This window comes from Puntigrus tetrazona, unplaced genomic scaffold, assembly GCF_018831695.1.
Source record: "Puntigrus tetrazona isolate hp1 unplaced genomic scaffold, ASM1883169v1 S000000079, whole genome shotgun sequence".
NCBI lineage: Eukaryota > Metazoa > Chordata > Actinopteri > Cypriniformes > Cyprinidae > Puntigrus > Puntigrus tetrazona.
In genome coordinates this window covers 80,680-95,000 of record NW_025047756.1, presented here as the reverse complement: position 1 = coordinate 95,000, position 14,321 = coordinate 80,680, and the positions used below count along the sequence as shown (strand labels likewise).

The 14,321-nt window shown below is 43.1% G+C and overlaps 2 protein-coding genes across 5 annotated transcripts in view; both read left to right on the top strand.

The window, feature by feature from the left end:
* LOC122332444 (phosphatase and actin regulator 1) overlaps positions 1–6,685 on the top strand; it is a 27,896-nt gene extending 21,211 nt beyond the window's left edge. For all 3 annotated transcript variants that reach the window (XM_043229752.1, XM_043229751.1, XM_043229753.1), the window contains exons 7-13: positions 1,622–1,809; positions 1,938–2,094; positions 2,570–2,625; positions 2,727–2,788; positions 2,868–3,008; positions 4,647–4,723; positions 5,663–6,685. In XM_043229752.1, coding sequence (XP_043085687.1) covers positions 1,622–1,809; positions 1,938–2,094; positions 2,570–2,625; positions 2,727–2,788; positions 2,868–3,008; positions 4,647–4,723; positions 5,663–5,678 — 697 coding nt within the window. In that variant the 3' untranslated portion in view covers positions 5,679–6,685. The remainder of the gene's footprint in view (positions 1–1,621; positions 1,810–1,937; positions 2,095–2,569; positions 2,626–2,726; positions 2,789–2,867; positions 3,009–4,646; positions 4,724–5,662) is intronic.
* A 2,631-nt stretch (positions 6,686–9,316) lies between these two features.
* LOC122332435 (C-C chemokine receptor type 4-like) lies at positions 9,317–12,832 on the top strand. 2 transcript variants are annotated; one of them, XM_043229744.1, is made up of 2 exons: positions 9,317–9,491; positions 11,530–12,832. In XM_043229744.1, exons 1-2 carry the CDS (start codon positions 9,464–9,466, stop codon positions 12,489–12,491), a joined length of 990 nt encoding a protein of 329 aa, XP_043085679.1. In that variant the 5' UTR covers positions 9,317–9,463; the 3' UTR covers positions 12,492–12,832. The 2 variants fall into 2 exon arrangements, with proteins under 2 accessions (XP_043085679.1, XP_043085678.1); XM_043229743.1 differs by having other exon boundaries at positions 11,527–12,832.
* Positions 12,833–14,321: the final 1,489 nt, after the last annotated feature.

Genomic DNA, 14,321 nt, shown 5'->3' with positions numbered 1-14,321 from the left:
TATATATATATATATATATGTTTTTGTTGTAATCAACAAGATGGTCTGATGGATCCAGAGAGAGGGGGCTGAAGCAGAGCCAGAGTATTCCTGGAGCTCCCTGACCCAGTTAACCAGCGGTAGAGAAACTCTCTGACCCAGAGCTCACACACTTACTGAAGCGGCTCGGAGGGGACATGAATGCATTCACACTGCGGTTCAGATCTCAGGGTTTTGAGGAATGAGTCGTTCACTGGGAATTATTTCCTGTGTATGTGACACCGAGCAAAAACAGAGACTACTTGCTAAAAAAGCAAGTTACCTAACATTGTGCTAGTAATCGGTAAAGACTGTATCACATGACTTTAACATACCGTCAAAGATTTTTCTGGTCATTGTAAAAGAATAATCGAAGGGATGTCCGCTTCTCCATCTTTTAAATGCAGTGCAGTATTATCACGGAGTAGACTGTGTTTAAAAATATCTGCTTGTGATGACGTTTCTGCAAAAACCAATGCTGTATGCCTTGGTTTTTATTGTGCATATTTTTTCCTTGGCCAGGTTTTTATTGCGTTGCTTCACGCATGTTTTTCAGCCGAGCGTCTCTCTGTGGTTTTGTAAAAATAACCTTCCTGCCGAAACCAAACCCAAGCCTAAACTAACCGGTAGTGTAAAGTAATGCAGGCGTGACACACAAACCATTTGTTGATGCAGCCGTGACCCTTAACCTTCTGTGAAGATTTGAGCTGCTTTGCTGAACGCTAGTTTAGTTAGTCTGAACCCAGTCCGTGAAACCAGGCCAATATATGCCTTGTGTTCATTTCACCTGGAAGCTGCAGTGATTTCTATATATATGTGTGTTTTTGAGTTTGAAGATGCATAGAGGAACATATTTCCAATGAGCTGTGTGTGTGTGTGTCTCTGTGTGTGTCTGTCTGTGTGTGTGTGTGTGTGTCTGTCTGTGTGTCTGTCTGTGTGTGTGTGTGTGTGTCTGTCTGTGTGTGTGTGTGTGTCTGTCTGTCTGTGTGTGTGTGTGTGTGTCTGTCTGTGTGTGTGTGTGTCTGTCTGTGTGTGTGTGTCTCTGTGTGTGTCTCTGTGTGTGTCTCTGTGTGTGTCTCTGTGTGTGTCTGTCTGTGTGTGTGTGTGTGTGTCTGTCTGTGTGTCTGTCTGTGTGTGTGTGTGTGTGTCTGTCTGTGTGTGTGTGTGTGTCTGTCTGTGTGTGTGTGTGTCTGTCTGTGTGTGTGTGTGTCTGTCTGTGTGTCTGTCTGTGTGTGTGTGTCTGTCTGTGTGTCTGTCTGTGTGTCTGTCTGTGTGTGTCTGTCTGTGTGTCTGTCTGTGTGTGTGTGTGTGTGTCTGTCTGTGTGTCTGTCTGTGTGTGTCTGTCTGTCTGTGTGTGTCTGTCTGTGTCTCTGTGTGTGTCTGTCTGTGTGTGTGTGTCTCTGTGTGTGTCTCTGTGTGTGTCTGTCTGTGTGTGTGTGTCTGTGTGTGTGTCTGTCTGTCTGTCTGTGTGTCTGTGTGTGTGTGTGTGTGTGTGTGTGTGTGTTAGAGGAGGCTGTATGAATGAGTCACTGAATGTTTCTGAGTGATGTTCGGGGAGGGAGTGTGTGTCTGAGGAGTGACCGGCGGTGTGTTGTTCCTGCAGCTCTGCGGTTCACAGCGGTCACTACAGCGCTCCTCTCCCGGCCGCGGCCATCGACTGCGACGATGACAAAGAGAACATCCCCAACGAGTCTGACTACGAGGACCTGCCCAGCATGTATAAGGATGAAGAGCAGGAGGAGGACGAGGAGGAGGATGAAGATGAGGACGACGATGATTCGCTCTTTACAAGTTAGTCTTGAAAGTGTTTGTGTTTGCTGGTTAGTAAGGATGGGTTACAGCAGAATCATTGATTTGTGTTTTTGTACTGAGGCAGGCTGTGCTCGTGTGTGTGTGTGTGTGTGTGTGTGTGTGTTCAGACTCACTGGCACTGAAGATCCTGAGGAAGGACTCTCTGGCGGTGAAGCTGAGTAACAGACCGTCTCAGAGAGAACTACAGGAGAAGAACATCTTACCTGTACAGACAGATGAAGAGAGACTGCAGTCCAGACAGCTCATCGGCACCAAACTCACACGGTACACACACACACACACACACACACACACACACACACACACACTGTGCTCTCACACACACACATACACGCACACACACACACATGCTCACACACACTCTCACAAACACACGTACACCCTGCACTCACACACACTTGCTCACACTTGCTCAGTGATTTTAGTTGAAATAAATGCATTCTTTTATGTTTTATTAGAGAATTGCCTCATTTGCAAAGTGATCGAAAGTTAAAAACGTTAACATGTTTACAGAATAAGTACATTTCACAAACACACACTATACAGATGTCTCTCTGATGTGGTTTAGAAGCAACCTGCTGGGAAAGACTGTAGAGCAGTGTAAGTTATGGAAGAACGGGTTTGTAAATAGTGTGTGTGTGTGTGTGTGTGTGTGTGTGTGTGTGTGTGTGTGTGTGTGTGTGTGTGTGTGTGTGTGTGTGTGTGTGTGTGTGTGTGTGTGTGTGTGTGTGTTGAACAGGAGACTGAGCCAGAGACCGACGGCTGAAGAGCTGGAGCAGAGGAACATCCTTAAACGTGAGACACTTCCAGAGTTCACTTCCCATGATGCACTCTGTTCTGTTGTGAAGATGTGCACGTGAACTCAACACCTCTAACCTTTGACCTCTGACCCACAGCTCGTAATGAGCAGGAGCAGATGGAGGAGAAGAGAGAGATCAGATGCCGGCTCTCACGCAAGGTATGATGGGAGTGAGTGAGTGTGTGTGTGTGTGTGTGTGAGCGTGTAGGTTCATGCTGAGTGTGTGTGTGTGTGTCAGCTGAGTCAGAGGCCCACAGTGGAGGATCTGCGGCGAGCGAGGATCCTGATCCGCTTCTGTGATTACGTGGAGGTGGCAGACGCTCAGGACTACGACAGACGCACAGACAAACCCTGGACGAGACTCACGGCGGCTGACAAGGCAAGTGTGTGTGGACTGATGATGCAGATTGGAAATGCAAATGTTGGGATGATTTTTCAACCACATAAACGAATATTTTATTCACACTAGAATAAACTGAATAAAACACTTTTATCCACTAAATGAGCTTATTTCAAATTTGATGCCTGCTAAGGGTCTCAAAAAATTTGGCAAAAAGCGAGACATTCTGAAAGATTCAGCTGGGAGAACATCTAGCAACTAATTAAGTTAATTGACATCAGGTCTGTAACATGATTAGATCTAAAAGTGATGTCTCCGAGAGGAAGAGTCTCTCAGAAGACGGACAGAGTCTCTTCAATCTGTCAAAGTGTGCAAAAACTTCAACAACGCTCCTCAAGATCAAACTGCAAAGGCTTTGCCAATCTTCAGATTTAGAGAAACTGCTGAAATCTCTGTGTAAGAGACGAGGCTGAAGATCTTTGACGCTCGTGGTCTTCAGGTCTCAGACACTCATCACATGATTCTGTCAGACATGAACAGATGAACTTCCAGAAACACAGTCCTCAGAGCCGTCTGCAGAAGACAACTAAAGCTCAGACGTGTGTGAACATCATCAAGACTCAAAGTGAAGAGTGTTTTTTGGTCCAAACCTCATATTCTTGTTCTAATGAACAGACTGTCCTCTGAGCTAAAGAAGAGATCTTCAGTGTGTTTCAGTTGAGTTCAGAAGCAGTATCTCTGATGGTATGGAGGTGTATAAGTGTATACTGCATCTGAGCAGCTTCATGTTCTGGAAGAAGACACTATGAATGCTGAAAGGTATATAAAGGTTTTAGAGGAACATATGCTCCCCTCCGGATGACGTCTATTTCAGGGAAGGTCTGGTGTGTTTCAGAAGGACAATACTAAACCACATCCTGCAGATATTACAACAGCATGACTTCATAGAAGAAGAGTCCAGATCTTTCACCTGTAGAGAACATCTGGAGCATCATTAAAAATATCTCAAACCACCAACTCTTCAGCAGCTGGAAACCTATATCAGACAAGAAGGAACCCAACTCCAGAAACTCATAACCTCGATGCCCAGACGTCTTCAGACTGTATTAAAAGAAGAGGAGACGCTACACCGTGATGAACATGACCCTGCCACAACTATTCTGACATCGGATTAGAAACCAGATCATTCTGGGCTCAAAATCTTCTCAGTTTAAACATTTATGTTATCTATGTTGTGAATGAAATATTGGCTCATGTCATTTGAAATTATTTTACTTTTAATATTCAAATTTGAATAATGCCCAAATATTTGCGGATCTCGAGTTGCATACGATTTATTTTGTTGGAAGTTTGCATTAATATTAATAAATGTTAATAAACAAAACACTTTCCGTCACGTGTTAGGCACCGTTGTGGTGTTTTCTAATGAAATGAGTAGAAGTGATTGAACGAGTATCAGGTGACTCACGCTTCAGTGATCGAGCGACACGTGAACCTGTTCAGAGGAAAACTCTGAGCTCGTGTTACGCAACGATGCTGTGTTACATAAACGAAGGGACGGGCGAGGATTTAAACGGGGCTGAAGCGTGCTGTGTTTGAGCCTCTTTAGACAGCTGGAGTCATGTGTGTGTGTGTGTGTGTGTGTGTGTGTGTGTGTGTGTGTGTGTCTCGCCGCAGGCCGCCATCAGGAAAGAGCTGAATGATTTCAAGAGCACTGAGATGGAGGTGCATGAGTCCAGCCGTCATCTGACCAGGTGAAGCAGCTCATTCAACTGATGCATGCAACCAGTCACTTCATATTAAAGGGACGGTTCACCCAAAAATCACTCTTCTGTCATCACTTTCTTCTAAACACACAGAAGGTGACTGAATAGATCCGGTCAGTTTTCCATTTTGTGTGAACTATCCCTTTAAGTGATATTTTGAACCTGTATTCATGTGTTTAATGTGTTTTGATTATTTAAGAACAAATGATTCAATGAGCCGTGAGTCACCTGCTCGTTCCTGAATGATTCGGTCTTTTTGAACAAATGAAAAGATTCAGTGATTCACTCATTAAAGCAGTTACTTGCTGCCACCTAGTGGTGGTTCTAGTCTCATATTCAGCATTATGAGATGTCAAAACACAAAAAAACACAAAGTAAGGTTCTTCCTCAGTATTTCCAGTCTATGAAGAATACGGACAGACTCGTTACATCTGGTTTATGTCCTCAGATTGTGAAAATGATTTATAGTATATTGGTTTTTCTTAAATGGGTTCCATTGGGTCTTATATTTTCCTTTCAGATAAATAATTTTGCTTGTATACAGTTGTAATAAAGTATATTTGTCATTCAGACGGTTCACTGCTCTCTGGTGTCAGGTAAGTGTCACAGGGGAAAACTATATACTTCTGGTTTTAAAAGCAGTCGATTAGTTATTAGTTTTTTTTATCACAGTCCCTGTTTGGGAAATATAATGTTTAATATCATGATTTCATGACGTCAAAGTCATCTCAAAGTGTTCTTTAATCTAAAAGTCAGATTTGATGTTAATTCGGCCGAAATGAAACCTTTTGGAAAGTCTGGAATCAGAGGATGCAGAAGAGTTGTTCAAATCACGTTCTTCACGATGCTTTGGACTGTTTCTGTGTTCGTGAATGACTTGATACTCTAAAGATGTGTGAGGAGATGTTTAATGTTGCTGTGTGGCAGGTTTCACCGGCCCTAGCGTCCGGATCTCCGGCTCGGTGGAGCACTATTGCACTGACTGCGTCTCGGAGCTGTTTACAGGATTCACCTTCATCCATCGACTCCTGCAGAAAACTGTGACGTCTGCGTGAAGAGCTTTACTCATCAGGGCCTGAGACTCGTTTCATGGATGCGTGTGGATTATCGGTGTTTTAAGTTATTTTTATACGTTTCTCTGGAGGAGCTTCACATCTTTGGCATGCTTGTTTTGCGTTCTTGTGATGCCTGTCAGCAAATGTCCTGAAGCTCTTTATTTTATTCATGTTTGTCTTCTTTGTTTTATATGATTTTATTATAAGTTGTATAGATTTTAACAGCCTCTCACTGTGTTTACTGGAATCACAAATGACTTTTTCATCCTTTAATAAACGAGATGCTTTAATTCTACCAGACAGGTTGAGACATCGCTGACAGACTGTGATCGTTCTTCTGTAGTTCATTCTTGAGCGTCTGCTCGGTTCTTACGTGAAAGTCCTGATGGAAAGATGTTGGTTAGCTTCACCGTAAACCATTGAGGGACACACTACTAGTTTAGTTACATCAGTAGATCAAGCTGTTCTTATCTCAGAGGATGAAGCTACGGTCATATTCTGCATGCACTCTTAATGATATGCACAATGTTTTGTTTTTGGGGTTTTTTCATCATTTGAAGTAGAACTGGGTTTCGGTTGATCTCGTGTTGAACTGAAGTCCCCTTCAGAAAGAGTTTAATGAAGAACGTCAGCTGAGAGAAGAGTCCAGCAGAACATCTCTCCGCTTCTCCAGAACTGTTTCAAACCGTGACGCGGCTCGGTCTTCAGGCAGCTCCAACGTCACCAACGTCAGACATCACTGAACTCTACCAAATCATCTTTTTAACAAGAGCGAGATTTTGAGAACTTTTAGAACCTGCATGAGTTTATATGAGAGAAAGAGACAAAGCGTCCTGAAGCTTTGTGTGTCTCCGAGGGACGCCATGATTTCAGCAATAAAACTGACTTATCTACACGTGTGTGTGTGTGTGTGTGTGTGTGTGTGTGAGTGAGAGAGAGTGTGTGTGTGTGTGTGTGTGTGTGTGTGTGTGTGAGAGAGAGAGAGAGAGTGTGTGTGTGTGTGTGTGTGTGTGTGTGTGTGAGAGAGAGAGAGTGTGTGTGTGTGTGTGTGTGTGAGAGAGTGAGTGTGTGTCTGTGTGTGTGAGAGAGAGAGAGTGTGTGTGTGTGTGTGTGAGAGAGTGAGTGTGTGTCTGTGTGTGTGAGTGTATGAGAGAGTGTGTGCGTGTGTGTGTGTGAGCGAGTGTGTGTGATGTGAGAGAGTGTGTGTGTGTGTGTGAGAGAGTGAGTGTGTGTGTGTGAGAGAGAGAGAGTGTGTGTGTGTGTGTGAGAGAGAGAGAGAGAGTGTGTGTGTGTGTGTGTGTGTGAGAGAGTGAGTGTGTGTGTGTGTGTGTGAGAGTGAGTGTGTGTGTGTGAGAGAGTGTGTGTGAGAGAGTGTGTGTGCGTGTGTGTGTGTGAGAGAGAGTGTATGAGAGAGAGTGTGTGTGCGTGTGTGTGTGTGTGTGAGACAGAACTCAAACAGCATGAATATTAAAGATCTGAATCCAAGTGTCCAGGTGTTTTTTCTTCAGAAACACCAGAAGAGTAATGAAATGTATGATATCCTCCAGATCACTGCTGTGACATGAATTTAAACACAGTCCAAAAAGAAATGATGAATTATCAACATAATCTTAACATCTTATGAGGAAACTGTCACACATTAAAAAAGAAAAATAACACACTTTGAGTTTTCATCCTATAGAAAACAGTAAGACAAGCCCATTCATTTTAATTTGATATTTTATTTATTATACTGTATTTTATATTTTTTTACATTTTAAGTAGTCTATTTTCATTTATTTATTATTAGTCTATATTTATACAGAAATCTCAACAGTTGTTGAATGCCCTCGATTCTCTTTTAATTACATTTGAATATTTTTTTTTACTATTTCTATAATTATATGTGTGTGTGTGTGTGTGTGACCAAAATTACACATAGAATAATTCTTATATATTTTTTTATATTTTATTAATGCTTCTTCTGCTTGTTTTGAGGAAGACCCATCTCTTGCACCTTTTTTTCAGATGGACTCCTAGTTATCTGCTGGTTGTCTGAGTGTGTTCAGTGAAGGACGTGATGCTTCTGATCTCCGTGTAGAGCTCAGCTGGAGCGGGTATCTCTCTCTGAAGGGAGGTGAAGTACCTGACCCCTGCGGCTCTCGGTGAGGGCCCGGCCCCGGTTTGTTTTAGGCAGCTCTTCTTAGGCGTGGGACGGCCCAGGACTTTCTCCTTCAGCCAGATCTCACACCTTCTCCAGCGAGAGCGTCCAGGTTTGACGAGGGCCGTCTCTCGCAGCTGATCTGCTTCTCTCAAGGTCTGTTGGAGTATCTCCTGGAGGTTTCTCTCCACGGTAGGCGTGTAATGTCTCTGGATCATGGGCGTATCGGGCCAGGCCACCCTCCCGGGCTCCGGGCCCTCGACAGGCTCCACCAGGAACGTCCCCGTCTCAGCCAGCTCCTCCCATTTGGTCTCAGTGAGCTTCAGGAAGGAGCTGAGGAGGGCTCTGGGAGCGCTGGAGGACACGTCCCTCAGACGGGACAGCACTGGTCTCTCAGGAGCTCTGGGGGCCTTCACCCTGCTCCTCACCGTATCTCTCCAGGGCGAGGGGAACGGCCTCGATGGGCTCCGGAGACTGCAGTGAGGCTCTCTTTTACAGTCAAAGTTTGTTTTAGAGACCTTCATGCAGCTCTTGGGCCGTCCGGAGACGGGTTCGGGCTCCGAGGGCCACGCTTCGCTCAGGTCCGCCCACGTCACGTGTTTAGGTCCAGGTTTCTCTCTCGGGGGATTTCGGACCAGGTTATTAAGTTCCTCTCTCCAGGACAGAAGGGACTCAGAAGCGTTCTCCATCCGTCTCGCTGTTCTTCTCCTCGAGAGTGTGTCAGAATCAAAAGAATCAGTGACTCGCCGCGGCCGCCTTCTATTGGACAGTGAGCCGTGACGTCACAGCGGCCGCGTTCTAAATCGGAACCCGAGGACGGTGACGCGGGAAACCGCGCGAGACTTCAGTTATCGCTCATTGTTTTAAATTAGCAATTGCATTTCCCACGTGATATTTAAACGCACAACATAAAATGCCAATGCATTAATCTTATTTTTAATTTTTTTTGCAAACAGTAGCCTAACTTAAACAGGCTAAATGAGTTTTATAAAGCAATATGTCTGAAGCAGTAAATCATAGATATGCACACTGGCGTCTAAAACATATTTCAACTATAGCTCTGCTTTCTTGAGACATTCATGCTTGTGTTTCTATCATCATAAAAAGCTGTGTCGTTTCATCTTTATGCAGATTAAAGCGTCTGATGATGATTTCTGATGTTCTTCTGATAGACACGCTTTATATAATGATGATATTATCCCGCGTTTATGTGCAGATCCTGCCTAAGTGGATAAAGGTGTTTTATGTATTCTTTTATTTCAGTGTGAACTGTGGCACTTCTTTTCCTGTTCATTTTTATCATCTTGTGTTTTGTAAAGCGGTGTGTGTGTGTGTGTGTGTGTGTGTGTGTGTGTGTGTGTGTGTGTGTGTGTGTGTGTGTGTGTGTGTGTGTGTGTGTGTGTGTGTGTGTGTGTGTGTGTGTGTGTGTGTGTGTGTGTGTGTGTGTGTGTGTGTGTGTGTGTGTGTGTTTTCCCGGAGTCCGGGGGTTTTCCGGTTTTGTAAATCAGGCAGATTCTCGAGACACACGGAGACATGACCGAGGAGCCGGGGACTGGAGCTGGTAGGACACTCTCTTCTTCTTTTCTTTTCTTTTTTATATCTCTATATTCTTGTATATATCTCTCGGCGGCGGCGGGGTTGTCATGGCAACCAGGTAGATCGACCTCAGGTGATTTCCTGCGTCTCGTGAGTTTCTTAAACATCAACTCAGCTTTTATCAAACAACAGACTGATATCATTAACACACAGCTTCATTACACGGAGTTTAACTGATATTATCCACATATTTACTTTAAAATAAACCGATATACTCGTTCAGTTTCACTTTCATTTTAACTCTGTCTACAGTCTTCACTGAACTCTAAACAACCGGATATTAAAAAGTAGTCTATTATTATGATCTGAATTCAGACACGAGATGATTATATAACATCTTCTCTGTTCCCAGAACATCGTTATTTTAACGTTATTTTAACCTTTAATCAATGAACAGGACGCCTGATCATAAAACCATCTTGATTTTATGCATAGTTTAATTAATTAATACAGAAAACTATCTGAGCACATCAACTATCATAAGTACGATTGAACAAGATTCTTTGTGCATTACGGGGCAGTACATTTATTCAGCAGCAAGTAAAAATATGCTAGAAAATATGACATTTATTCGCAGATATTAAAACAAACAATTAAATAAGCAAATAAAAGACTTAAAGTATGATATCAGCACAGGCATGAAGGTATCTTCAGGTATCAAATCCTTCTGAAATCACATTTACTCTCATAACTGTAGCAGTGCAGTAAATAATATTATCACTATATGCTTAACCCTGACTTTAATGTCTAAAATGTGTTTTGATTTGTCAAATTTCTGTATTTTAAACAAATTTCAGGTCAATGCACAAAAACATCTGCTAGTTTTCTAGAAATGTTCTGTTAGTTTCCTAGTTTTACAGAGTTATAAAATAACCTTAGAATAACCTCGAGGGAACGTTCTGTATAGGTTTTTTAAGTAACCACCCTGCAATGTTGTGAGAACGTTATTCTATGGTTGCAAACTAATAACCCAAAAGAGCCATGATGGAAAGTTTTTTTAATAACCAAAGCTTTAGAGGAATGTTCTGTTTTTGTTGGGTCCTACATAAACCTAACAACTACCTTACTAAAGATTAGTGAAGGAATGATTGACAGAGAAGTCACAGGAAATAAGTGTTCTCTATTCTTTAGTTAAACTCAGTTCCTACTTCCATTGATTTAATTACTTCACTTTTAGATGTAAATAAAAAAAATGCTAACTAATGTTAAGACTCTACACACACACACACACACACACACACACACACACACACACACACACACACACACACACACACACACACACACACACACACACACACACACACACACACACACAGATGTGTTTTTTGACTCTTTATAGGTGTAATGTTTTTATTCTGTACAGACTCTGTGTTATTGTTCTACACCTGACAGGAAACTACTCACATTATTGGATTAAAAAACTCACTTTGTGTGATTATAAGAGTTTCAAAAACTGTGCACATGAGGTAATGTCCCCATAAATCACCTTCTCCTTCTAATACCTGTGTTATTATACACATTTGTGTCCTTATATGCCTCACACACACACACACTTTAATGTTTTGTGCATGTTTCTAGTTATTACTGTACTGTATGTATAGCACTGCAAAAAATGCTTTTCTAGCCTAAACCTTTTTTGTCTTGTTTCTAGACAAACATCCCGAAGGATTCAAGATTTTTTGGAAAATTTGGGTTTAACTCATTGACAAATACTTTTGCTTGTTCTGCGTAAAAACTTTCAAGACAATCGTTTTACTTGTCTAGGAAATCCTTCTTGATTTAAGAATGTCTTTTGGCTGTAGTTAAACACGACGCTGTTACTGAGTGTATTGTTAGTCTTGTAGGGGTGTGTTGTAGGTTCTGTAGGACAGGGACAGGCAGCTCCGGACCTCATCAAACACACCTGAACATCTAACAGAGGTCTTCGAGGTCACTAGGAAGTGGTTAGTGCTGGTGTGGATGAAGTAACTGTGTGTGTGTGTGTGTGTGTCCTCCAGCAGCAGACTACAGGGATTACTATGAGTGGTCGGAGACGCTGACCCCCTGCGAGGACAGAAACACAGGGCTGTGGGGCGACAGCGTCCGGCCCGTCCTCTACAGCACGGTTCTGCTGGTGGGTTTGTCGGGGAACGCTCTGGTCCTGTGGGTCCTGCTCAGATCCCGTCACAGATGGAGTCTGACAGACGTGTGTTTTCTGGGCCTGTCCGTGTCCGACCTGCTGTTCCTGTCGTGTCTGCCGGCGCGGGCTCACAGCGACGTGGACCGCTGGAGGTTCGGCCCGCTGGCGTGTGGCTCCGTCACCGCTCTCTTCACGACGGCTCTCTACAGCGGCGTCTTCTTCTCGGTCCTCGCCGCGCTGGAGCGATACGTCATCGTCTTCTACGAGCGCAGCATCTGTTCCAGGAAGTGGCCTGTGAAAGCGGCCCTGGCTCTGTTCGTCTGGACGCTCAGCCTGTTCGTGTCTCTCCCTCACATCGTGTTCGCAAGAGTCCGAGAGAACGAGCACAAGAAGTCCTGCGTAACCGAATTCCCCGAAGGCGCAGCCTGGATGTCGGTGCTGTACCTGAACGTCCTGAGCTTGGTTCTCCCTCTGATGATCACCGGCTTCTGCTTCTGCCGGATCCTCGGGAAACCAGAAGGAAAGCGGAGCGTGGTCAGACTCCTGCTGGCCGTGCTGGCCCTTTATTTCTTCTTCTGGACTCCCTACAACATCGTCACGTTCCTCGAGTTCCTGCAGACGGAGCACTACCTGGTCTCCTGCGAGTGGTATGGTAATCTGACTCTTGCCAAGCGGTGTGTGGAAACCACGGCATTAATCCACTGCTGCCTGAAGCCCATCGTCTACGTCTGCGCTGGACGGACGTTCAGAAGAAGAGTCCTCTCGCTCCTTCCGTCGTTCTCCGGCTCTCCTCCGTCAGCCGAGAGCTCTTCTTCTGAGCTTTCCTCCACACTGATCACATAGAGACCTCGGGGGTCTGCACACACATCACATGCGAATCGCTCGTGTTTTTCATCGCACATTACTTTTTCATTTAGTAGATAACTTCTCAGGTTTCTCATGTACTGACCGACAGCTCTGGGGTTGCCATGTTGAGAGAAATCAAGTGCTGTAATTCTACACTAAATATCTACATTTACTCAAAAACACACACATTCAATAAAAACTGTCAAATGTAAACCTGCTATAATTAAATGTGTTAATTAAGACACGCATCACATCTCCAGTTTATTAACGGTGTCTTTGCTGCTGCTTTTTATTATGATTGTTATCATGTGTGTTTAATAAATGTGTGATTCGTTACAGTTCTTTGGGCTGGTGGTGTTTATTATACTTTCAGGAGAAAAGGTACAAAAGCTGTCTCTGTGATTGTACCTGAATGCTGTTCTTTGTACCTTATTGATTTATTACCTCATGATTTAATCTAGATATTAGTAGCTTCTGAAAGGATACGCTTCTGTGCCTCTGTTTTCAGGGTGGGTTTAAATTAATATACGGGAGAAAAACTCTTTCTTTATTACATGACCTCAAAACTTATTATTGTATTTTTTAAGGTGTCCTTCTTAAATATAATTATTTAAATATAAATATAATTTGTGTGTGAGTGTGTGAGTGTGAGTGTGTGAGTGTGAGTGTGTGAGTGTGTGTGTCTGTCTGTCTGTGTGTGTGTGTGTGTGTGTGTGTGTGTGTGTGTGTGTGTGTGTGTGTGTGTGTGTGTGTGTGTGTGTGTGTCCGCTAGATGGCAGTGAAACTCTTCTTCTGCAGCTGAACATCTGTATCTGCGTGAAAGAGTCAATATCCACGGTCTTGCCTTTAATTTTATATATTTATGAAAAACCTTTCTCATCTGATTACTGTGATTAATGAACTTAGTGACTGCAGCATCAGCTCACCGGCGAACTGTTTTATAACTTATGAGCAGAAACATGGACGAACATGACTGTGACGCACCACTAAAAACAAACGCCGCGGCGCATCACGGGAAATGGAGTTTTGTGATAAAAATGCGCACATCGGATTCCTTGCAGTTTATTAATGTCACAATAGGGGGAAAAGGATGAAAGCGACCCGATTTTAGCGAGAATATTTAATTAAAAATACGAGCACGTTTAATAAGTTTGAACGATCCAAATGTTTGTGAAGCGCGTGTCTTTTTGCCCTTTTTATTCATGAATATACAAAATGCAGTGAACTTGTAAATCGAACGAGAGAATGATTTAAAACACACACAATAAATCAGAGTAAACTCTCGCGATGGTTTGCAAATCCCGCGAATTTACCGTGGCGTTTCTTCCCCTTCGCATTTTTATTTTTATTACGCAAAAGAGTACAAACATACGATAGAACACCACTTCAAAAAAAATCAGTCTATAATAAAAACAGAATTTCGGCAGGTCAGGGTTGCCAGGTTTTCACAACATCCGCTAAACTGCCGAAATACAATTCTCCGCTAAACTTTGAATTAAAGGAGCTAAATATCACGTCATTTCAACCCACGAAAATAAATATATATGGAAAAATAAACCTAGGTTAAAAACTCAGGGAATGCGCATATTAATATGGGATATGTTGTCACATTGCACAGCAATAATTACAGATTTAGTATTTTTGTAAGGGGCAGGTTTAGGGTGTACACGTTAATAAAAGGCAATCTATTAGGCAGAAAAATGTAATAACCGCGGATGTAAAAAAATATAAAAATATAAATCCGCGGGTGTAAAAAATGTAAAAACCGCGGATTTGGCAACACCGATTCCTCCGCTTTCGGAGGGCGACTCGAAATCTCGCGCTTGC